At 39.7% G+C, this 24,308-nt stretch overlaps 1 protein-coding gene across 4 annotated transcripts in view; it reads right to left on the minus strand.

Annotated features, from left to right (window-relative positions):
* The window catches only part of PSPC1 (paraspeckle component 1), a 65,346-nt gene extending 48,996 nt beyond the window's left edge, over window positions 1–16,350 (minus strand). For all 4 annotated transcript variants that reach the window (XR_009484083.1, XR_009484081.1, XR_009484080.1 and 1 more), the window contains exons 1-6: window positions 15,938–16,350; window positions 13,739–14,040; window positions 10,998–11,093; window positions 9,769–9,965; window positions 4,096–4,180; window positions 3,008–3,116 (exon numbers count right to left, since the gene is read on the minus strand). Coding sequence is in view for 1 of the 4 variants with exons in the window: in XM_059820775.1 (XP_059676758.1) it covers window positions 3,008–3,116; window positions 4,096–4,180; window positions 9,769–9,965; window positions 10,998–11,093; window positions 13,739–14,040; window positions 15,938–16,324 (1,176 nt within the window). In the remaining 3 variants the exon portion in view is untranslated. The remainder of the gene's footprint in view (window positions 1–3,007; window positions 3,117–4,095; window positions 4,181–9,768; window positions 9,966–10,997; window positions 11,094–13,738; window positions 14,041–15,937) is intronic.
* Window positions 16,351–24,308: the final 7,958 nt, after the last annotated feature.

Here is a 24,308-nt window from a genome sequence, read left to right on the forward strand (position 1 = left end):
TATGAGAGGTTCCAATTCTGGTTGTCATTGCACTTACCATTTATGTCCTTCTTTTACACTGAACAGTAAAAAGGGATAGGATATAAGTGAAGGAAGCTTACTTTTCAAAGCTTTTAAGAAACAAAAACAAGGATTAGAAACAATTATTATTTTCCTTCTAAATACATGGTTGGCAGAAGACTTTAATATGTTACAAGAATTATGCCAAAAGAGTTCATCAAGACCTGATATAGTAAAAACTATCCACCAGTATCATAAAATGTGATTTTCACCAAAAAGGCAACTTTTAAACTCTTAAAACAGAGAGTAACCTTTTTCACTGTATGTATAATGGTAATCTGAGATTAGAAGTAATTACCAGATAGAGTCTGTTCACAGTAAACAAGTATTAGTAAGAATAAATAAAAAACAGTTGTATAAGAAATTCTACTAAATTGAAAAAAGATTTGATGTATCATTTTGCAATCTCCAGAAATGGTTTACAATTCTTCTCTGCTGCAAAATGCAAAGGCTTTTTCAATTCCCATTCACACTACACAAGTACCGTTATATAAAGACGTGTTACAACGAACACCTATAAAATGATAGGCCATGCTTAGAGTTACATAGCTGCCCTTATTAGAAACAGTTACTAAAGAAAGTAAATAAATACATCACTTCCAATTTTGTTTCAATTCTTCCTCTTTTAAAGTTCAAAGGACATCAGAAGTAAAACGTAAGTCAACACATGTTGAAAATATTAAGGACAGTCTGAAGAGCAGATAAAACATTTTTTAAAATTCCTGCATATGCCACTTCAATGTCACATGACATTGAAAAAACACCTGTACTATATATTACTTTATAGAACTTAAAACACTTTTGGTAGGACTGTCACTGCACAGCTACATCTATATATTCTATATATTCTTGCAGTGTATTAATTAGTTCCAGATGAACACACAATTCCAGTAATGCAACTCAGTGAGAAAGCTACACTCTTCCAAAGCATTCTTCCGCCTCTACCTCCCCCCCACAAATTACACTGTATAAAAGTCACAAAAATTATGCACAGTGATTGAAGTGCTTTCCATTTGAACCATTCCTCTTCCTTTCTTACACTGCATTTTTGCCATGTCCAGCACACCAACTTGAACAGTTTCTATTCACACAGAGTTCAGAATTTAAAGATGCAGATAAGCACGAGGATGGCAAAACTGTGGCAAGCAATTCAAGCACAGAGGCTAAGTAACATTATCTCAAGACAGCTGCAAGAAGAAAACCAGTAGAGGTTGCTGTGACCAACACTAGATTAGTTTTCCCAGCACCCCCAGCTGGAGGGTATAGGCCACAATCTCCTAACAGCAATGGAATCTGAGGGAGCTACTGCCATCTCAAGCCTGTGGGTTGGCCCCCCAGCTTCCCCTTTCTGCAGTGAGTAGCATGGGTCTCACAGATCAGGCACAGGAGGATTTTGACAGGCAGCTTATAGGGTCAGAAAGTCAGGCCACCCCAAAAGATGCTACGTGAAGATACTAAGGTGAAATGAAGTTTGTATTTGGCACTACAGAAGTCAATCAATAAGTGCTATTTCTAAATTACATCAGACAATTGTTACATGCTATTTCACAAAATATGTTTAATAACATGTGGAAACACACTAAAGGACATTATGAGTTTTGAATTCTTGATCTTCATAACCACAAAGACAAGACATGCTGAAAGCAGTCTTCTTTTACAGTGTAAGCACATAGGGAAATAAATGATTGACTGTTCTCTGCTGCAAGCTTCTCAAAACACAATCAGCAAAATTAACTGATAGCTGTTAGTAACAAAGCAACAATTTTGCTTCCTCCCCATATTTACTAAAAACACTAAGGGGCAGAGGATGGGGAAAAAAGATGTCCTGCTGAGAACAGGAAATCTTTTACTTTCTAACTTCTCTTAGGATGTCTCAGAACATACATATATTCTTCACAACCCTGCAGAAAATGTTATGGTATAGAACGTAAAATAGGTATTTCTTCCGCAAAACACAAAATCAGAAAGTAGCTAAGAAACCAGGAGTTTATTTTTGATTTCTGCATCAAGTTGTACCTGTAAAAGGGAGCAAAATTCCCTCCTGCACACTACAGCTGTTATAATAATATAAAAGAGCATTGTGTGGATTGCTTATTCATTGCTTCCTCATTAAAATAGCTGTAACAGTAAAAGATATCCTTCTCACATAAAACTAAAGCATTCACAATACAGAGTGTGTTCATATAACTGCTTTGCTTGGTAGAAAAAAAAAAAATCATACCCTTCAACAAAATAGATCATCATGAAAATTTAGAAGCTGACTCCTCTGATACCACCATTTTGCTAGTCCTGCAGGACGAGTCTTCAGAGGCAGAACACACCTAAATTACTAATATAAATAATGTAGAAATTATAGCAAAGGACAATTTTTTCCGCCTTTATAATCTTTCGGCCTCCTTTAGCAAAGATACTGACATTTTCCTCATCTAGTTTTACCATAGGCTCAAAGGGGAGAGTGATTCTAGGCTCCATATGAAGTTAACACTGCCCATTTGTTTCTGAAGTATATTATTCTTAGTAAGTTAAGCATAAACCAAAACCAAGCAATTCAAACAAGCTTAACAGCCTGAACTGGTTTAAAATTTAAACCTTCAGTCAAACTAGGGCACCTCCTCATGGAAACATCGTTTATTCCCATGATCTCCCACTTAGAAAAATTCTATTATTTTATTGGAAAAATTCTTTCCCAAACAAAAAAGGCAAACTATTATCTGAACACCTTCACTTAACTCAAGTGTTACATCACCAGATTGTAGGACAAATAACAGTGATGCCATAGTACAAAAGAATAACTACACTACTAAATTTGTACCACTTATGAGAACGATGGAATACTGAAGGAAGAACAGTAAACAAGAAGGCGGCAGCTCAACAGCTAGTATATAAAGGTATTACAATAAAAAAAAAAAATTTAGAATTTGGACTTCCGTCACAGAATTTTACTTACATTGTCCATGAAATTTGGCTTAAATCCTCCCTCCTGCTGCCGTCGTAATTCCTCTTGCTCCCTCTGGCGTAGCATCTCTTCTTCACGACGTCGATGTTCTTCTTCATGTCTAGAATATTTTTCAAAAACTATGTCAGCTTAGACTCTTGACCTATTCAGGCTTGTACTCAGTCGCAGGAGATAAGATCAACCATATAAACAAAACTGGTCATTATTTAATTTTTTATACAGTGTAAATCTCTAATCTACTCCACCTGGCAGCTTTGAATATTATTGAAGTGTTTCTTTTTTTTTTTTTAAACTGGAATACAGGTAATTACAATACCCATACATTCTATACCTGTTCTTCCGGCTACATATTGGTAAGCAGGTTAAAATACTCCAGTTGCTATGTATTATAACATTTCAATACTGCCAAAAGACACATTTTTAACTCCGCAAGATGTTTGTGTTTTGTTCTTTTTTCTCATCTATATTTCTTGTGATATTTAACATGAAAAGTATAAACTCAATCAACATGATGATACTATGTCTATTTTCTTAAATTTTAGCAGAGGCACGAAAACAAATATTTGTATGAATCAGATCTTAAAGGAAAAATTGTTTGCAACATACCAGAATATCAAGTGAAAAATACCCCCAAAAAGCTCATGTCAGACTATAAATTTCCAACGCTACTATTCCACATGCAGATCATCTGTCCATAAATCTTAGAAGCATGTTCATATCTATTACAGCTATGCTTCAGTCACAAGGTTAAAATAAACAGCAGAAAACAAATTTATGTTAAGACATTTCTACACTATTTAGAAAGTTCAGAAATTTACAACAGAACTAGCAGAGCTGAAATAAACGAAAAAAATTCAAGAAATACTTGAAACCATTCTTTTACATTAGCATAAGTGATCACTTTATGTTCAAGAACATTAACAGAAACATCACACATTATGCTTTTGAAAAGCAACTGCTTAGCAGCAGAAATATTTTTATTTGATATCAAAAGCAAGCTCTACAAGCTACAGTATCTAAATTCATGCAGGCCTACAGCAGCTGCACACCACACCTTTGCACAGTAGAAGACAAAATACCTCAACTGTATCTGCTTGCGTTTCTGAAGTTCTTGATTTCGAAGTTCTTCCAAACGCCTCAATTCTTCTTGACGTCGCATAAGATCTAACAGGATTAAAAATGTAATAAAGATAAAAGCTGCAAATCAACAACATGGCAACACAAAAAATTGCTATTACTGTCAGATTACAGTTCTAATATTCAGTTTTTCAAGAAATTTCTCACTGCATTTAACTAGTTCTTCCTATAAAGGTGAGTCTAGTATATGAAAAAACCACACTGGATCCACGGCTCACAGAAACACGGAAAAGTACAGGACTGGCAAAGCCTCCAAAGCAGGTTACGGAAACAGAAATCTGAAGTCCTCAAAGAAAAGGAGAAAAAACTCTAAATCTCTTAAAACATATCCTGGTTTTACAACTAAGGCAAGGCATCAGTTTTCTCACAATGCTGTGTACTGCTACAGTCACACTAGCAAGAAAACTAGTACAATATATACAGGCTCATACTCTCCACTACTTATTGCAGACCACTGCACGGCATACATCAGAAAAAAGTGGTATGAACTTCAGGTGCATGTAATCTGAGCCTCCATAGAGATTTATCACATAACTCTGCTTACCACAAATGACTGACTTACAAATGACTAATCTTTAACACTACCAAGAAAGCAACAGCCATATCCTCTTAAAAAGTACCCAAAATGCTTTTAAAAAGCAGGGCGCAATTAATAGTAATTCCTTTTGCTGACCAGTCACATTATTGATTTTTGCCTGGAAATTTATGCTTTCTTCAATGAATATTAATTCTACCTTTTGTTAGAAAGCAGTTTTTTACCTTTTCTATCTTCATAGGATATTAGTCACGTGACATTATTTATAGACACCGTGAGGAACATTCCACTATACCACCTATTATATGCCATTTATGCTTTAGTTCAACTATTCCACACCACTTCTCTATGCATTTCTTCACTATACTAATTAAAGCATCTTTTTAGCTACACAAATCACCTTCCTCAAACTTGCATCAGCATATATTACAACTTAACCTTTTACTTTAATATGCAAAAACAACTACAATAACCACTACATTTCACCAAAATATCATGTATTTGTTTTCTTTTCTAACAAAGATTATCAGATTTTTACTCTCACAGCATCCTTACTGACATTAGAAGTCTTCTCTCAAGCACATTCTGCAGGCTTGCTTTTCCAATCTCTTCTGCAAAATTAACACATTTCACACTTCAATAGAGGACTATTACATTGAAGATTCACTCAAATCAAAAAGTCTGAGGGGTGCATGTTTCCAACTGTGCTTGCCATAGAAGGCTTGGCCACTGTTTTCCCAATACTTGGGGAGCACCACAACCACACTTTTTTTTTTTAGTAACTTTTAGATTATTTCAGACTACAAGTGCTTTTTTTGCTTTTAACATAAACCTTTAGGTTATTTCAGGGTATTACCGAGATCAAGAACTGACCCATTCTATGCTCAATATTGTCCACTGTGGGAATAGATGTTTCCTTGTCAGTTCTTTGTTCTTTCAAATTTATGTAGCATTCCCTTTTTCTTGTGTAAATGCACTGGCACAGCATTTCCTACTTCCTCTCTACCACTAATGGCTACAAATTTATCATTTACTTCCCTTTATTCTTAAAGTGTAGAGACCTACTTTTCCCAGTGCCCTCTTAATTTTTTCCCCACAGCATAGTTCTGATTATTGCCTTTCCTGAAATTTTTAGTATTTTCAAGTTCAACATACTAATTTATGATACAGTACCATTTGACAATGGCAGAATCTTGGCACAAAGCCTTACTAGCCAGATGAAAATATAGATCTGGAGGTCCAGGCTGTGCACAGAGCCATTCATATTAAAAGATCTGCAATGATCGTAATTCTGAACTGACGTACATTGGACACAGGCCCTTTCTCTGAATAGAAAAAGCCTGCACTAAAGCAGCTGTGAAAGAAAAAAGACAGAAAACATTATTATCAGCTTCTCCACTTTCTTGTGCTTAAAAAAGGGCAAGATCTTAATTTGATCCTCAACCTTCTGCAGAGCAGAGGACAGAAGGTGAAAGTGTACTCTCACCTTGGAAGTTAATCCTACAGGCAGGAATACCAAGTCCAAAAAGATTTTTAAGTTGTTTTAGGTGATGATTTTTCGGGTTCTAAAAATGCAAAACAAACACCGCCCAGCTTCCACATAACTGATAAACAATGAAGCTTCTAGCTAAATTCAGCCACATTTTCCAATATTTTCATTAACTATTTAACCACCATTATGAGAGAATATTTACAAAAGTCTGAAACATACCACCAACATGTAGATCAGAAACATCATGCCAATTTACTTAGACATGCAAACACACGTTCTGCTTTACAAATTACTCCTGACTCAATCTGTCAAAACATGACACTTAAAAATGAAGAATTACACATATCAAAAGAATGAAGTCTACCTTCAGTATTAATACCACACCACAAAAACCTGAGTACTTAAGCCAACATGTTCAAGTCCTACTAGCTCTCATAAAGCATTTTCTATAAAACCTTCACCTGCAGGAGTATACGGACTCCAGTAAGTTCACCCTTCCCATCTTCTTTTTAGGTCCTGACAATTAATATATTGCATTTCATATTTCAGAATAACTATTTCAATACACCTTTAAATCTGTGGTTTGTGCATCAGATATACAAAAATATTAATTCTAGCTTCTGATGCCTCAAAAGTTTCTTTGCATCTTTCTTAAAAACTCTGTGATGCAAACTCATTAATATAATTAATATTCTTGGCTTGGTTTGAAGTTATACCCAGAGACACTGTTTAGACCAGCAAGACTTAGAAGGAGCTTATGTCTGAAAATAAATACAAGAGGAAAAAAACCACCTTATTTTCATACATACTGAAGCTGGAGAGTTAACAAGATTACAACAGAAGGAATGTTTACTAATCCCTAGAGCTTGGCAAATTAAACATCTGCAGATGAATAAGAAGAAATCTTCTTATGGGGGTGTTGGTCAACAGCCGGCTGAATATGAGCCAGCAGTGTGCCCAGGTGGCCAAGAAGGCCAATGGCATCCTGGCCTGTATCAGAAACTGTGTGGCCAGCAGGACTATGGAAGTTACGGTGCCCCTGTTCTCAGCACTGGTGAGGCCGCACCTCAAATCCTGTGTTCAGTTTTGGGCCCCTCACTACAAGAAGGACATTGAGGTGCTGGAGCGTGTCCAGAGAAGGGCGACGAAGCTGGTGAGGGGTCTGGAGCACAAGTCTTATGAGGAGCGGTTGAGAGAGCTGGGGTTGTTCAGCCTGGAGAAGAGGAGGCTGAGGGGAGACCTCATCGCTCTCTACAATTACCTGAAAGGGGGCTGCAGAGAGGTGGGTGTTGGTCTCTTCTCCCAGGTGACAAGTGATAGAATGAGAGGAAATGGCCTCAAGTTGCACCAGGGGAGGTTTACACTGGATATTAGGAAAAATTTCTCTACTGAGAGAGTGGCGAGACACTGGAATAAACTGCCCAGGGAAGTGGTGGAGCCACCATCCCTGGAGGTGTTCAAGGAACGTGTGGACAAGGCACTGTGGGACATGGTTTAATGGACATGGTGGTGTTAGTTGATGGTTGGACTTGATCTTACAGGTCTTTTTCAACCTTAGTGATTCTGTGTGATTCTGTAATTTTCTGAACAAAATTCCAAGTTATTTGGTACCAAAGAGAAGTACTCTATTAACCAAATGGGGAAGGAAAAAACCTTCCTACCACACTAACAAAAAGCATTTTTCCTCACTGGAATATTAGCAACAAAAGCATTCATTTTCTAGTGGCTCTTTAATGAAAGAGTAATTCTTTTCCCTTTCCGTGTAGAAGTGGAGCTTAGTAGATATTCAAAAAAGGAATCTTTTTTTCCTTCACAGTGTCCTTAAAAGAAAACCTAATATCCACAAAACATATCTAAGCTGTTCTCCCATGTTTTACCGTCAAGACCCTTTCTATCTTAACAAACAGGCTACTGTCATGTTGTCTCAGTCTGAAATATGATTAAGGTATCATATCAGGTGCCGCAATTTGGCATTTCAAAACAGTTTTTTATTTTACTATGCTCTGTATTTCAGTACAAGATCTTACATAACCAGTATGGTTTCACACTAAAAAAACACAAGCATGCCTATTCAGAAAAAAGAAAGCTAAGTAAACTTTTTCCTAATAACAACTTTCAGTTACAGTAGATTTAAGAATACTATATAAAAAATGAAATGTGCCCCTTCTAATCTCTTTTCCAGTTATGAAAATGTTTTAAAACAGATTTTGAAAGACTATGTGTTTACATTCAACGTATCCAAGCATTTAGGTGCTTTAATTCCACCAACCTAGTGAATACTCTAATCCAGCTCACACAGATGTTTTCAACATGTCATTCAACTCAGCAGAAAAGAATAAGGTAAACCAGTCTCACACAGGGAAGTCGTACTACCAACAAAAATGTCCTTTCTTAAGAGTAAGCATTAAGTAAAGCCAAATAATTGCAGCAGACAGCTTGTATGAGTTACCTGGCTTTAAGTTTTGAAATGCATCCACTACTTAGAATCTCAAGAAGTTCAAATCCCTTTAAAATGACAAGGCACTCTTATTCAGCCTACCAAGCTAGTTACTGTGCTGTCTTTCAATCTAACACTCATAGGGATAAGGATTTTTTTAAGTAGCCATGATGTCCCTTAAATTAAGATTAAAAAACCCTAGTGTTTCATTCATGCAACAAACCTTGAGACCCTTTCCAATACATCCGCAATATATTTAAACTTTATCCGCTCAAGTCTTGCAATTTAGCAGTCATACAGAGGGAACTAAAATCAAGTAGCAGTTCAATAGTTTTGCACTGAAAAGCAGTGGTTGCGTGTCCACAGCACTTTGAGAAAAACGTGTTTCGGGGAGAAGGCAAACAAGCAGAAAGTACCAGATACTCGCGCTGCTACTGTCCTCCCTGGCCAAGAAACACAAGCTCCACACAGCTCCATTCTTAAAGATAGGTTTTGAAAGCAATTGCTAAAAGGTTTCCCCTCCCCCCGACACAAGCAGAAGACAAGATGTCCAAACAATTACAAAAGAGGGATACATGACCTTAAAATTTCAAGAACGATTAAAATTCATGGCAACTGTGAGTTATTTTTAGTTGTTACATTTAATACTATGCACACATCACACTTCTCAGCTGGCTTTCAAAGGAAAAAGAAAAGTAACATTAGTTAGCTACTGGAACATTTAAAATCATACCAAAGGTGCACAGAACAGCCAAACATACGAGCTATTATTTTTTATTTTCTCCTGCACATGGCCCACAAACAGTACTTAGTCCTATCTAGTACCATAAGCAACATCAAAAATGGAAAATAATTTTACTGATGAGCATGAAGCTACCATTCAATTTCTTAACATAAACTACTTATACGGGCAAATTTAAGAAGTGAGGAAAACCGACCTAGACAATCACCCCTTTCTCAGTTTCTTAATCCATCTCCGCAAATCATCAAGGAATACGTGTCAGGAGAAATATTACTTCCTTTTTCTCAGTTCAATGCATTTAATTAAACAGCATCTGGCAAAACTCTAAGTTTAACATACAGCTCAATATACTACACAAAGAAAATCTGTGACAAAAAAAAATTAATACTAGTAGATCATCTGATTTTACCTTGCCTCATCAGCATTAGCTGATGCTCATGTCTAGCTGCTTCCATTTCTGCCTCTAGTTTCTCTTTGGCTTCTCTAATGTTCCTGTCAACCTGTTCACGCTGTTGCTTTTCCATCTCATCAAGAGCCTTCCACCGTGAAGCATACTCAAACTCAAACGTTCCAGGCTGAGCAAAACGTGGAGGCTGTTCTCTTTCCCTAATAAAAATTTTGCAGTTAAAACATGCAGAAGGACACATTTAGATCAACAGCTGTAACAGCCAAAGAATTTATACACAATCACTTCAAGCTTACATCTGACTTTAAATCAACTTGTCAGATGACTACATTCTAAACCAGTCAAAGCTTAATTCAGCTGTTAAGACAAGTAATGTGAACAGAGAAATTGTCCAAATAAAGACCTGTTCAATTTATGAATTCTTATCTTAAAATTATGTATTTACATCAGTACAAAATACTAAGCTGCAACACTAGATTGTGTTCAACCTTCTAAAGTAATGAGTCAATTCATAAAACCAGTTATTTAAATAAATATCAAAGCTTACTAGACAGCTCAGAATATTAGCCAGAATCTCTAAACATTAAAAGGTGCCAACATTTTATTTCACATTCTAACACTAATATTGTAACTAACAGTGACACATATTTAAAAAGTGGTATTCTACAGCCTTACCAGAATAAGCATTTCAGCTTCAAGCAACATGACTTCTAAATGGCAATCAAATTTCAGTATTAAAAATTAGTATTATCAGATTAGGTGACCTCTCTTCCACCTCACGATCAAGACTCACTTTCTCATGTCATGCACAAACTTTCATCTGAACCGTGGAAGCTGCAAAGATTTACGCTCCACTAACTTTACAAACAGTTAAGGGGCTATTCAAAGAACAAAAAAAACCTGTGGGTATACAAATCTCTGCAGGATTAGACCACACCCCTAATCCGAAGACTATAGCTTGGCTGGCAACAAGCTCAAACTGATTTCAGTGTAGGCCAGGAATCTATCTACTTCAGTAAATGCAAAGAATGTTAAACCAGCAAGTCAAGTCTGAATTTTACTATGATTAGGAAATCTTGGCAAGGTCCTATTTAATCCTTTGACACAAAACAGCACAACAAACAAAACACTACTTCCTGTTACACAAACTCAAAAATAAAAATTAGCGTATATTTACCAAGCTAACTAAGTACATAAATCATGTTGTATGAAAAAAAAGCTAAACAACTCACTTGTGATACTGCTGTGTTTTTTGCATTAGCTTCTCTGGTAGCCCATCTTCATCATCAAATTGCTCCATTGGTTCTACAACAACAGGTCGAGGTGTTCTGGAAGACAGTTTCAATTTAATAATTGAATCATAAATGAAGCAGTTGTTTTAGTATTTTGAGGAAACACTCCAGAAAGCTAACATATAACTCCTGTGTCTTGCAAATTCTTCTTAAATCACAGAATTCCAGTGAATCCTGATTTTAAGAATTATCTTTGAAAATAATTGTTTCTATACCCAAAACCAGCTATTCCACCAAGAAACCACAATTTACTTGATGTAGTTCTGTTTGCTATGAAGTATTTAAAGATTTAAAAAAACAAAGCTCAAAACCATCTACAACAATTATAAAATATTTAGGAAGGAACTACCTTTTTGTTTTCATCAGTAAGGCAATACGGGGGCCACGATTATATTGGGAAAGCACCAAACCAACCCAAAACAGAGCAACACAATCTATTCATATTTCCACAGAATAGAAGTTACTTTTGAAAGTTACTCTACAATTGAAAACATCTTGATAATTTGGCATTAATATTCCAGTGATAATTAGAAAAACACTTCTGCTTAAGTTATTTAAAACATTTCAACAACCATACTCTCACAAATCAGAATCCTAATTTATTTTTGAAAATACCTTCCTTGAATTCTCATTATCTGTAGTAATTACAGGCAAGTATTAGCCAGTACTGCCAAGGATAGCAGTATAAGGATCCTGAATTGCATAAAAAGCTCTCTGCATCAGTATTGGGAGCACAGCTTATAATACACACCTTGAAGTGATAAGAAAAGAGCTAGAGACACTATTTTCAAAACGTCAGCGCTTATTTACTGTGTTCCACACCTTTATTTCACATATTTTCACAGAAAAAAAATCAATATATCTTAAGAACATCAACAGTTGAAAAAGAAAACTGTGGGCATCAAGTGCAGATTAAAAAGATGAAGTCTGGAATCACAGAGCACAACTCAACAACTGTTTCTCCTGTTATCTGCATGGCAATTTGCTGACAGCTCCGTTGCTTAAATGCAACTGAACTGTGGTGTTAACAAGTTACAATTTAAAATAACAATTTTAAATCTCGAAATTAACGTTTCAAATGCCTAGTTTTTATATATTTAGCCCATGAATGTAAAGATTTTCTTCTGACCAGGCAAAGAGTTTTCAGCTAAAATCGTAAAATTTTAGATTCTGAAGCAAAACATCAAAGTATCATGGCAGCAGATTCATGCCAATTATCTTTGCAACTGTGCATTAGGGAACATGTCAGCCACCTAAGCAGGACAAAGATCAAATGCTTTTCATTCACTCAGGCCACAGTTAGATGGTCATTTCAATACAACTAATCTATCCAGCTGATAAAACGAAAATACCCTCCCTCATGCCCTAGCTTCTTTTTCCCTGCCACATCTCTCATGCCAAGAATAGCATTCATGTAACACTGAACCAGATTTAGTTCCCTTGTTTGGGTCACCATACTTCCATTCAAATACTCATGCCAAGAAAACCCAGGGGTAAGAACAAATTGCTGGCACCTACTGATAACAGTAAAGACCTATTCACATTGAATTTACTATCTAGCCACCAGGTCAGTTCAGTGGCACACAAGATTTATGAGATTATCACAAGAAAGAGGAGCTCCAGACCCTCTCCCCACCTGCAATGTCCTCCTGGGAACATCTTCTCATGCCTTATCCTCTGCTGGACCTGATGTTCATAGCACCCATGTTAGCAAGCACCTTCACGTGCTCAAACAGCCAAAAATGAACCCAACGAAAAGAGCTGAATACTTTTCTGTTGTTTTAGCAAGCCCAAGTGGCTTACGGAAGTATCAGAAAGTTCTCAAGCAGATAAAAGATCAACAGGACAGCCAGGGCAGAAAGAGAAAAAGAACTACAAGTTCCCCAACTTCATGGCAGCAAGCTTCCATGCTGTGGAACCACAGCCTTATTTTCCCAAATGAGAATCAGAAAAATAAAAAAAATTCCTAAGTATCTATCATTTCACACAGTCTTTAAGAAAACATTTGAAAATGTCAGTAGTGAATGTGTTAAAGCACAACAGTTAACAGCTCTCTTCAGCAAGTACAGAAATAAGAGATGCAAATTACTGCACTTCTCTCTTGCAAGCCTGCTTGCCTTTGAAAGTTTTCCAGAGATCATTGCCATAAACTTCTGCAGAATCTAAGTCTTCAAAAAAAAAAAAAGTACTTCTGGCCTTTCACACCACAAATAAAACTTTTGAGATAGAAACAAATGCAGGAACACTTTCCTGAGTTTACAGAAGTATCAGCAATGTAGTGCACTGTTTTGCTAAGAAACAGGGAAATATTATTTTGTCACACTGTTACTGGGATCAGGAAGAGTGCAATCAATGAAAATACAGTCTCACTAGAAAAAGCCCCACTATATAGAGAAGGAAAAGTAATATTGCATATAGACAAGGAAAAGCAAAATGTTTCTATCAGACTCTCATATGGTAATTACAAGTCTTAGAAACAGTAAGCAAAAAAAGATGGTTTTCCTCACAAAAAAAGAAAATCAGGAGTATTTGGGGTATTCAGTAAAACACCTTTATTTCTCACCTCATGACTTTCATAATTTGAAAATAAAATAAGAACTAAGGAATACCCATGAATGCAGTTTTCTTTCACATCAGAAATATATACTCACACAAATTCAAACAAAAGCCTGTGAACTTACGTTGTTAGCAAGAATGCCCCATCACTGCATCTTTCTAGAGCTTTCCGTGCTGGAGGTTTTGCTGCAAACTCTACGAAACCTTTTCCTGTAGCTCTGCCACGATCATCAACTACAACAACAGCTCTTTCCACTGGCCCAAATTGAGAGAAAGCTTGTTCTAGCAGCTCATTAGAAACCACAGGTGAAAGATTCTTGACCGTCAGGGCAGCTCCGTGTGTAGCAAATCGAATTCGAAGTGGTCTGCTCTTCAAAATAGTACCATCAAGTTCTGCCTTTGCTATTTCAGCCAGTGTCCTAGATTCCTTTTTCAAGATATAAAATATTTTATGTATTTTATTTTCAAAGACAACAGATAACACTTTTGTGTCACGCATGTCCCGCCCCGCCCCGCCCCCCCCCCCCCCCCCCCCCGAAAAGTAGCAAAGTCTTTTTCCTTAACTTGAGCACATTAACATCAGGGTCAAATTCCGCCCCCCCCCCCCCCCCCCCAAAAAAAAACCCGAAGTTCCTGTCCACTGATTGAAAAAAATATGCATTTGTCATCCCCTATGATTTATTCTAAAAAACGAAATAGGCACAAATTTTTGTTGCACATTAGAGGACTTAACAAATTCTCATTATGATGGATACATTTGTGCTGCTGAAAACTTGATGCTTTTTCATATTTACCTATTCAAATGTTTATATTCTGCATCCTTAGCTCCATATAGTAGGAAACAGTATTTTCAAGGATCACACTGCAGGATCTAAGGTGTTCTGGTTTGGGTTTTTGTTTTGTTTTTAAATAAGTGAAAACATCACACTTCCTCATTACCACTGTTGGATGGACACTCAATGGATGTCCAATTCGAATTTCATCAGCAAACGATGAAATTACCTTCTTTGCTCATATATTCATTCTTTGCACATTTATGGGCTTCTGCACCCACATCCATGAGACAGTCTGCATCAATAACTGCCTTTTCTCATTTCAGAGATTTTCACTGAGTTTGATACTGCAATCCCTTACATTTAAAGAAATTATTCTTTAGATCATAGCCATTTTCTCCACAGTTCAACTGACTAGGTTAATTGTAAAAACATATTCCCTAAACATAACGGAAAAGGAAAGTTCAGATAAAAGCTATATCTAATTATATTACATAGAAAACTGCGTAATGACATATAAATATATCGCACTTCCTCCAGAAAATTGCTATTTCAGGCTGCGTGATTCTGAGGGTAAAAGACGTATAGCAGAATGCCACAAGCACTTATCTTTCAGATGACAACCAAAAAGAAAAAAATCCTAACCAGTGAAATATATGGAAAAATCGTAACTACAGACACCCAAAGCACTCTAAAGCTATTCCCAGAATTATATAAATCAGTGCATTCTAGGCATGGTAGTCATGAAAACCAATCATGCACATTAAATTGACATTTAAATACAGTATCATAAGCTTTTCAGATGATTCCTTTTTTGCATGCTCAACCTGAGCATATTCGATCAAATACTGAATTATCCCTTGAAATCTAGTCTTATCTGGACACAAGTAATTTAACAATCCAAGGTCCCATTTCTTTGCAATTCTGAGATTACATGTTCTGTTTTCACGATGTGTGAGCAGTTGTATTTCGAAACAATCCTGTCCAGTCTTTACAGTTAACTGTGTTTTCATAGACAAAACCTGTACTCATAATGAACTGTACAGGCTGATATTTGCTTCAGCACAAAGAATGATTTTTTTCTAGTCCTAAAGTACGATAAATTCTCCCAGTTAAACAAGGAAAGTCTTTATACAGGTATTACACGAACAAAGCAGATCACGTAATCACGTCTTCCATTCACTAAAGAGTAACAGGCTGCAGGGTTACGCGTGGTAGCAGCACGTAAACGGTAACTGGTGGAGGGGCCCTGAAACCAGTGGAGCACAGCGTAGCGAGGTGGGAACCTAAACGCGAGGGGCTGGGAAGGCTGCTCACAGTGCAGGCCTCTGGCTTAATGTACGGAGGCAAATAGAGGAGGGGGGAAGAGGAAACGAAGGGAACAGCGCTAGCAGGAAGGAGAAAGAGAGAACGAGGGGCAGCTACTGTCTTTTTCTACACCCGCCCAACAAGGAACGGCGGGTGGGGGGGAGGCAAGGGACAAAAGTCTCCCGCTTGCAAAGGCAGCCCCTGGGTTACGGGACAGCCACAGAGGCTCGCGCGAATCCTCACCAGGCGAATGAAGCCAAAGCCACGGTCCCGATTGATGAAGACCTCGCTAGGCTCCCCATAGCGCTCGAAGAGCCGCTTGAAATCTTCCTCAGTGATATCAGTGGGCAAATTCCCCACGAACAGCCGGCAGCGCTGCGTGTAGCTCTTCTCGCCAGGTTTGAGAAAGCTTTTGATATCGATGGTGAACCCAACCTCCTGCTCTTCATCTCCACCTTCTTTGCTCGGCACTAGCGCCATGGTCGCCGCTGCCTCACTCTCCGTTTCTAGGCCCCGCAATCCCTTCAGGTTGCCGCCGCCGCCGCCACCACCACCCCCCACTATGCCCAGCGGCGCCGCTGGGGAGCTATTCTCGATCCGCACTTGCTTCAAGTTCCTATTCGCTGCCATATTCAGGCCTCGTTCCTTTCTCGCTGGTTTTCTCGAGGGACACGGAGCCCGGCTCAACAACCACCTCCGACCCTCAGCCAATTCAAAATGGCGCCGCCACCAACCTCGACGAGTTGTAACGTCCCTGAGGAAAGCCCCGCCCACCATCGCCAGCGTTGCCTTCCCCGCCACTGCTCCTGCTCGTTGCTGGGCGCGGGGAGGGGCTCGCGCATGCGCCGTCCTGTGTGGCCTTGGGGGTGGGGCGGGGTGGGGTGCGGTGCGGTGCGTGGCTATGGCGTCCTGTTCTCTTCAGGGCGTTGTTGTTCCCTTTCAGCTGCGGCATACGGGCAAACTCGCCTCAAGCCGCGAGGGATTGGTCTTTGTGTCCGCAGAGGTAGATGCGTACCAGCAGGCTGCACTGCCTGAGAGGATAACCCGCCCAGAAGCTTCCCTGCTGCTCCCTGCTAGCTCGGCTCCCTCGGTGCCCGACCCGCCCGCGCAGAGAGAAGCCGCGAACGCAACCATATTGCATTAGGGTAGCGGTCTCAGAAGTGTTCAGGTCCTGCGAGCTCCCTGACAGTCCGTCCCCAGGCACAAGAACTCGTTGCGGGGGTCTCCCCTGAGGGAAAGGCAGGCAGGCGGGGTGCCCCGGTGGGGTGTCTGGTCGCTGCGGGAGAGGGAGGCAGGCATAACACGAGAGATGCTGAGGCGGCTGCAGGGGAGCGGCTCGGGGGGGAGGAACGCCCGACCACTGCGGAATGGCACAGGAGATGGGAGGGAGGACCTGCAAACAGCCCAGGAAAAGCGTTCACCGAGTTAGATGTGGGAGGCAAATCTGAGTTGCGAGAGGCCTTGTTACAGCTGCTGCTTACAGAACAATTTCTTACAGGGCAACAGCTTTCAGTATGAAGGAGATGACTTTCTTCGGAGAGGTGTGAAGTCAAACGTTTCCTTCCTTGGCCACCCCTTCTTGTAGCTAGGAGTACGTATCTCTCATCTGCAGCACAAGACTGCGGTTTTCTCTCCTCCTCGCCTGCCAGATGCCCAGTTGCTTGGTTTGATCTGTGTGCTTCAACCAGTAATTCAACTGGCCCATGGTTTCTCAGACAAAGAGCTCATCAGTCTGCCTGGGGCCTCATAGAAAGCCTGGTAATAGTCAGTTCTTGGCTCATTACTGTAGTAGGCTGAGTGCTTCAGGTGCCCATGTAGCTTTGCATCATGCAGGGGAACTCCTAGACAACAGAGCAAGATTTCAGGAGAAAATAACTATTATTTGTTTTATTAATACAACTATAGCACTGAAAAAGTCCAGACAATCTAATGTGGTTAACAGTTGCTTCAGCTAGAGCATGGCATATACTGCTCTTTTGAAAAAGCAACATTAAGCATGATATTCAAGAAAAAGTTCTATAACAGGCATGAGTCCATTGCTCAGGGATTTCCCTGTCCATTGGGGAATATTTTAAGTTACTCTGTCGTCTTTTTCCATTTGAGACACAAGAAAGATCTCAGTCCCTTTCCTCCTATCTCTGAACTCGTACCAGGATCTGGAGAAAACATGAGCTCCCAGACAGCATGTATTACTTTATCAGCCCACCCGTTTCTGAAGCAGACTTGTGGGTGTAGGGCATTGAACTGAACCCAGATTTAAACCTCTGAAAATCAGAAAATACAGATGATAGAGGAAGGATATCTACTCACAGCAAAAGCAGGAAGTCAGGCAGTGTAGGAACATGAGGGAGGTATTAAAGTAGCAGTATAGGATCCCTAAAGCTTAAATCACTTTGACTGTGCAAAGAGCTACAGTTTGTAGTATATTTAGGATTCAATAACAAGTGTTAAGACAAAAAGGGAACAACTTACAGCAAACCAATAGCTTTTTAAAACTGGTAAGCATGTAAAAGGAGTGAAATATATGTTAGAAATGATACACTGTAGAGAGTAGAAACTCAGTAGATGGGAAAAGGGAGATGTGTAGTAGTCTGCTTCTTAAGTTATTGCCAATGCTGTGTAATAAAATTGCCATGGTTTTCAGACACAGCTTTCCAAATCAGGTTAGTAATAAAAGCTACAACCATTTAAATATGCAACCATGACCTCCTATGTACTATAAAAAAGTCAATAGGAGGAGTTAAATCCATTTGGCAGCCAGTCACAAGTGGTGTTCCCCAGGGCTCAGTACTGGGGCCGGTCTTGTTTAATATCTTTATCGAGGATCTGGATGAGGGGATGGAGTGCTCCCTCAGTAAGTTTGCAGACGACACCAAGTTGGGCGGGAGTGTTGATCTGCTCGAGGGTAGGAAGGCTCTACAGAGGGATCTGGACAGGCTGGATCCATGGGCCCAGGCCAATTGTGTGAGGTTCAACAAGGCCAAGTGCCGGGTCCTGCACTTTGGTCACAACAACCCCATGCAGTGCTGCAGGCTTGGGGACGAATGGCTGGAAAGCTGCCTGGTGGAAAAGGACCTGGGGATGCTGGTTGACAGCCGGCTGAATATGAGCCAGCAGTGTGCCCAGGTGGCCAAGAAGGCCAACGGCATCCTGGCCTGCATCAGAAACAGTGTGGGCAGCAGGAGTAGGGAAGTGATTGTCCCCCTGTACTAAGCACTGGTGAGGCCGCACCTCGAATCCTGTGTTCAGTTTTGGGCCCCTCACTACAAGAAGGACATTGAGGTGCTGGAGCGTGTCCAGAGAAGGGCGACGAAGCTGGTGAGGGGTCTGGAGCACAAGTCTTATGAGGAGCGGCTGAGGGAGCTGGGGTTGTTCAGCCTGGAGAAGAGGAGGCTGAGGGGAGACCTTATCGCTCCCTACAATTACGTGAAAGGAGGTTGCAGAGAGGTGGGTGTTGGTCTCTTCTTCCATGTAACTAGTGATAGAAGGAGAGGAAATGGCCTCAAGTTGCACCAGGGGAGGTTTAGATCGGATGTTAGGAAAAATGTCTTTACTGAGAGAGTGGTGAAGCATTGGAACAGGCTGCCCAGGGAGGTGGTGGAGTCACCATCCCTGGAGGTGTTCAAAAAACATGTAAACGTGGCACTGTGGGACATGGTTTAGTGGGCATGATGGTGTTGGGTTGATGGTTGGACTGGATGATCTTATAGGTCTTTTTCAACCTTAATGATTCTGTGATTCTGTGATTCTGTTTACAAATTCCATACTGTTCTAACCTTTCCTTAGCTGTAGCAATATCTGAATAGTAAATGATAGTCCAGTAAAATAGATTAATAAACTTCCAACTTCCAGAAACAAGAATATGGTTAATATATCTGCAAAAAAAGAGAAAGATATATTTAATATGCTTATGCATCCGTAGCTTACCTTCATTTTACTCATTCATAGGACAACCCCAGACAGTTCATCTCCTACCTAACTGCCCAGAGTGTTTGTGGTGCGAGGATTGCTAGACCTTGCCACTGACACCAGTTAACAAAAAAACATTTTGAAAGGAGACAAAACAGATCCCTTGAAGTTCTTGTTCCAATGCTTTCCTTTTGTTATAAACATCCGCTTAAATTTTTATGATTTACTAATTGTAACTTATACCATGGGAGTTCTGCTGGACTGTTCCAGCCACTCTCCATAAGTTTGTTATTTAATACTTTGAATGCAGCTGAACCACATGAAAGTAATTTCAGAAGAGTGGGTGAATAATAGTTCCAATCACGTAGTAATTCGCTTTTGCTCTGTAATTCTTGAGGGGTTTTTTTTTTTGGAAGCCTGAATTTATTCAACTTGGCATTCAAAGGACCACAACAGACAACGCTAATTTTGTACTAACAAAGTTTGTTTTGGCCTGGAATTTATTTTGAGACCTTAAAAAGGTCACAACTTCTTGTATTGGTAATATACTGCCTTTAGATGTACTACAAGACTCCCTTTTCTGACTCATGTATAGCCTTGGATTATGATCTTGCAAATGGATGTGTATTTAAATTTGTTAACATAAATACAATATTCTGCATATGCACGACTGTCTGTAGTACAATCACTATTCCCATAAGAACAGGAACGTTTTAGTGGCAGAAAACCTGAGCAGAATTGTGAAAATCACCAGTATTTTTCATTTTGTCTGCTACAGAGAAAGGTTCTGTTTGGTGTATGCTAAAGTGTTAACGCTATCAAGAGATTTGGGTGTATTTCCAAAACATACACCATCCAGCCATGTACCATATGAGACATGGTCAGAAGCAACTGTTCTAGTTTTTCATTTTCTGTATCGCAGCATTACTTCCCTACCAAATATCAGGGTCCTGCTGAAAATCAGGGAGGCCTCTGAAGAAAGTCATGAGAGCTTTTTATGCTGCAAACTTGTAAATGCTACACATCTTGATTTGCAAATAAAAATCCCAAACTATTTGTATTTAGCCTTGAACAACTTCAAAGCGATTGCTCGGATAACAGTACTCCAGTGGTCACAGCTGTATTAGTGCTAAAGTCAGCTTCTCAACAGAGGCAATTGTGTCTTACTGCTCAACACGTCTCTGGACTCCCAGGTTTACTTCTTTTTACTTCGTAGAATCTGCAATGAGTCACAGTTAGGATCAGTACTTGTAACTCAAGCTACAGTGGTAGACCATGACAGAGTATATCAGAGGGCACTAGAATTGAGAGGTAAATTAGGGCATGGAGGTGGATGCTCCATTTGGGAGGAGGAGCGAAACAAGGGAAAGCATGAAATTCTGCACTGAAAAAATAGGGAATGCAGTAGGCAGTGGTTGATGGCCTGAGGTTGGGATCCTATGCAGAAATACAGGGCCAGGGAACTGAGGCACACCTCTGTGCATGACCTGACACAGGTGGGAGCCACTGCTGTGCTTCATCTCTTGCCATTAAAGACGGTGTTTGCCTGCAGTATTACTCATGGCAATATCTGGACAAATTAATTTTAGGGTAAGTTTTAGTCTCCAGTACTGAACTTTTCTTACAAAGTTAAATTGGCTAAGAATATTAAAAACACTAGCTGTCATAGCTGTGCCAGCAAGTCTGATAGTATAAACATAACGGTGTGGAGAAAGAAGTGCTTAATGCAATCTGAAGAAGTGATACATACTTTGTAATTACCTGAGGATGACCTCATTATGCTGTTACTGGGGCATTAAGAGTGGTTACACGATCATGTCATTGCAGTGCCATCTGGTGACAAATACTGGAATTATCACTAAAACTTTAAATCAAGTGAAAGTAAAGATGGAAAACCTACAATAAAATTAACTCTCTGGTCGAACAGGATTACTTGGATTTTCTGTTTTTAAACCTGGTGGGCAGGTTTGCCTGTTCTCCTCAATATTAGCGTAATTCAACAAGATACATTCATTGTTTTTACATGGAGAGAAATGTATATGAATCGCATTCATAAAATAATCTGTAAAACCTCATAAAATAATCTGTAAAATCTAACCTAATATGGTTAGTAGTCACTTATATGCATGCCATATTAATAGATTTTTTACATGAATGAAAACCAGTATTTCAGAATTATCCAAGTATGAGAAGTCAGTAGTATTCTTTAAAGCAACACTGGTCGCAAGGAAACAAGGACTGAAAATATATGAAAATATATTTGTCTGTGAAAATGTACTTGTCAGATGGACATCTAGGTTCAACAAAAGTTACCTAACTTTTCCAAAGCTACTTTCCCCACTGATAAAACCAATGCATAAAATGCACTTCATTTTGAATATTTTTCAGCATGCTGTCTTTGCCTATTCTGTAGAAGAGTGACAGTTAGCTACTAAGGCAAACGGGAAGTTAAAGCCTTAAGGAAGCATTCCCCAAATATATTCAGCCCTTAGCTTATCTCTAAACAATCATTCGGTGTGCTGTCAGCACATCAGGCAGTAGAGCTTTCTGACAGACAGTCCCTGGGATTAGGTTAGAAAGAAGAAGCAGTTTGTGTGGAACAGTTAAAGTGACTAAGAGAGACCCAGAAGGGCTGAGCTCCTAGCCCTGAAACAAGGCAGTGCCAGAAACGTGTTTTATTCAGGCCATTTTCTTCCGAGCAGTTTAACACAAACTCAAGCAGTTGCAATTTACCACCAAGCTGAGCAATTAGCCCAATCAAAAGAAGCCCGCAGACCCCAGAGGTCTTCCCCTTTGCACTTCCCCCTGGGTGTATTTGTCTTTCTCTGGCCTCAGGAAGCCTCTCTCTTCCTCTGAAGTCCTATCACAACACATGGTGTGCAGACAAACTTTAAGCACCCTCTGATGCTTTAACCCTGATATAAGCTGATGAAAATCACGCTACCAAATCACAAAACCACCTGCTATTCTTCATCCCGTACTTTGCGCACCATGAAAAGGATCCACCACCAGTCTATCTGTGGTTATGGCCTCTTCACAGCAGCTACTGTCCAAATAACCACATGCTAAGGTCATGGAAACAATCTTTGCAATGCAATCACTCAAAATTCAGCCATGCCATTGATACAGTGCTAGGTACTTAAAAATACTAAACCCCACACCCATCAGCTATTTTCTTCCTCAGTACTTGTGACACCATTTATGATGCAGGAAGAATTTGTTGTTGGGATCACGTAAGTAAGGGAAGGGCACTGGGTTGAAGATGAGTCGGCTACCAACTGTTGACGATGAACCCTGTTAAGTAGCACAGATCCTGATGCAGAGCTAACACCTCTCCTCTGCTCCATGGTGAATTTATGTACAGGTAGTAGGGAAGTGTTGACCGGCCACATCTGAAGCATGGGTTCACAGAGTAGGAGAGGGCTGTGGCATCACACTGGGAAGGTGTAATAAACAGCTGTTGGTCCAAAAGGCAATTATGAGAGTATCACAGTAAATGTGTGAAACTTAGCACAACTGGAAACATGGGACAGGCTGAAGATGCTGTTAACATCTAATTCTCAAATGCTAGATAAGCAGGAGACATGCCTGGCAATTAGATCATTGATATGGAGGTAACGGGATTCGAAGCACTATCTCACTTTCTTTTTGTGGACACTTTTTTGGGGATAGTGGGCAATTCTTTTCAGTGCTTCTCTATTGCCGTAATGATTTTGAGCGAGAGATTTCACTACATTAGCAGGCAAGAAAGAAGCTTGAGTTTGAATGAGCTCCCTATGAACTGTTTCCCTTATTAAAGTGATGGATTCATAGTCTGCACATATAGTGATCTCGTAACAATTCTCACAGTATGCTTTAAGATATATATTTCCACAAGCAACTGAGCTGATCTAATAGTTCATTGTCACCAAAATGGGGGAGTAAACAGTCCCTTCCTTCCTCTACTGTTTCCTTACTTTCCTCTCACCCTTGGCCATAGAGTGTCCCCCACCTTGTGCTGGCTTGCGTGCTCAGGAGACCCTTCCATGATCCAGTCAGCTCACTAGCAAATTGAAAACTTGTCACTTTTCTACTGAATTAATTTTCTGCTGTGTTAGTGAATTGAATCAGCTCGAAGAGGGGTCTGACAAGCACCTGACCCAACAAAAAGGGGAGCAGCGTGTAAGTGGCCAACAGCAGGGAGAAGGCAAAATAACAAAAGAGTTGATGTGTTTCAATTTCAACCATTACAGAACTTTAGCTTTTGTCATTTTTGGTTTAGAACAAGCAGTGGAGGCTGAAGCCTGGATGGCTTGGGTACCGAGGAAGGACCACATCCTGCCAGAGCAGGGGACAAGCATGCCTTGCTATCACGTGGAAACCAGGGCAGTGTCATCAGTGGAGAAACAACCCTAGAAAAGTTCCCTTTCAAGGGAGTTTCTTTGTTTATGACTTCTTCATAGTGATGCTTTTTGAATTTGATGACAATGAAGAAAATATTTTTTTTTTGTATGAAAATTATTTGGCAACAATACCGTATTTTATAATTGTTATTAATTTTATCTAAAATGGTTGCTGAGTTCCAAACCTGCGTACAAGGTAAAGAATTCTAGTTCAGATGTAACCCCAAACTAAACTTCCTCAGTTTACCTCTCCCTGATAGAGCCTTGACCTCTGAAACTCCATTGATAGGAAATACAGTTCACACAATACCCCAAAAGCTCCA

This window comes from Gavia stellata, chromosome 1 (assembly GCF_030936135.1).
Source record: "Gavia stellata isolate bGavSte3 chromosome 1, bGavSte3.hap2, whole genome shotgun sequence".
NCBI lineage: Eukaryota > Metazoa > Chordata > Aves > Gaviiformes > Gaviidae > Gavia > Gavia stellata.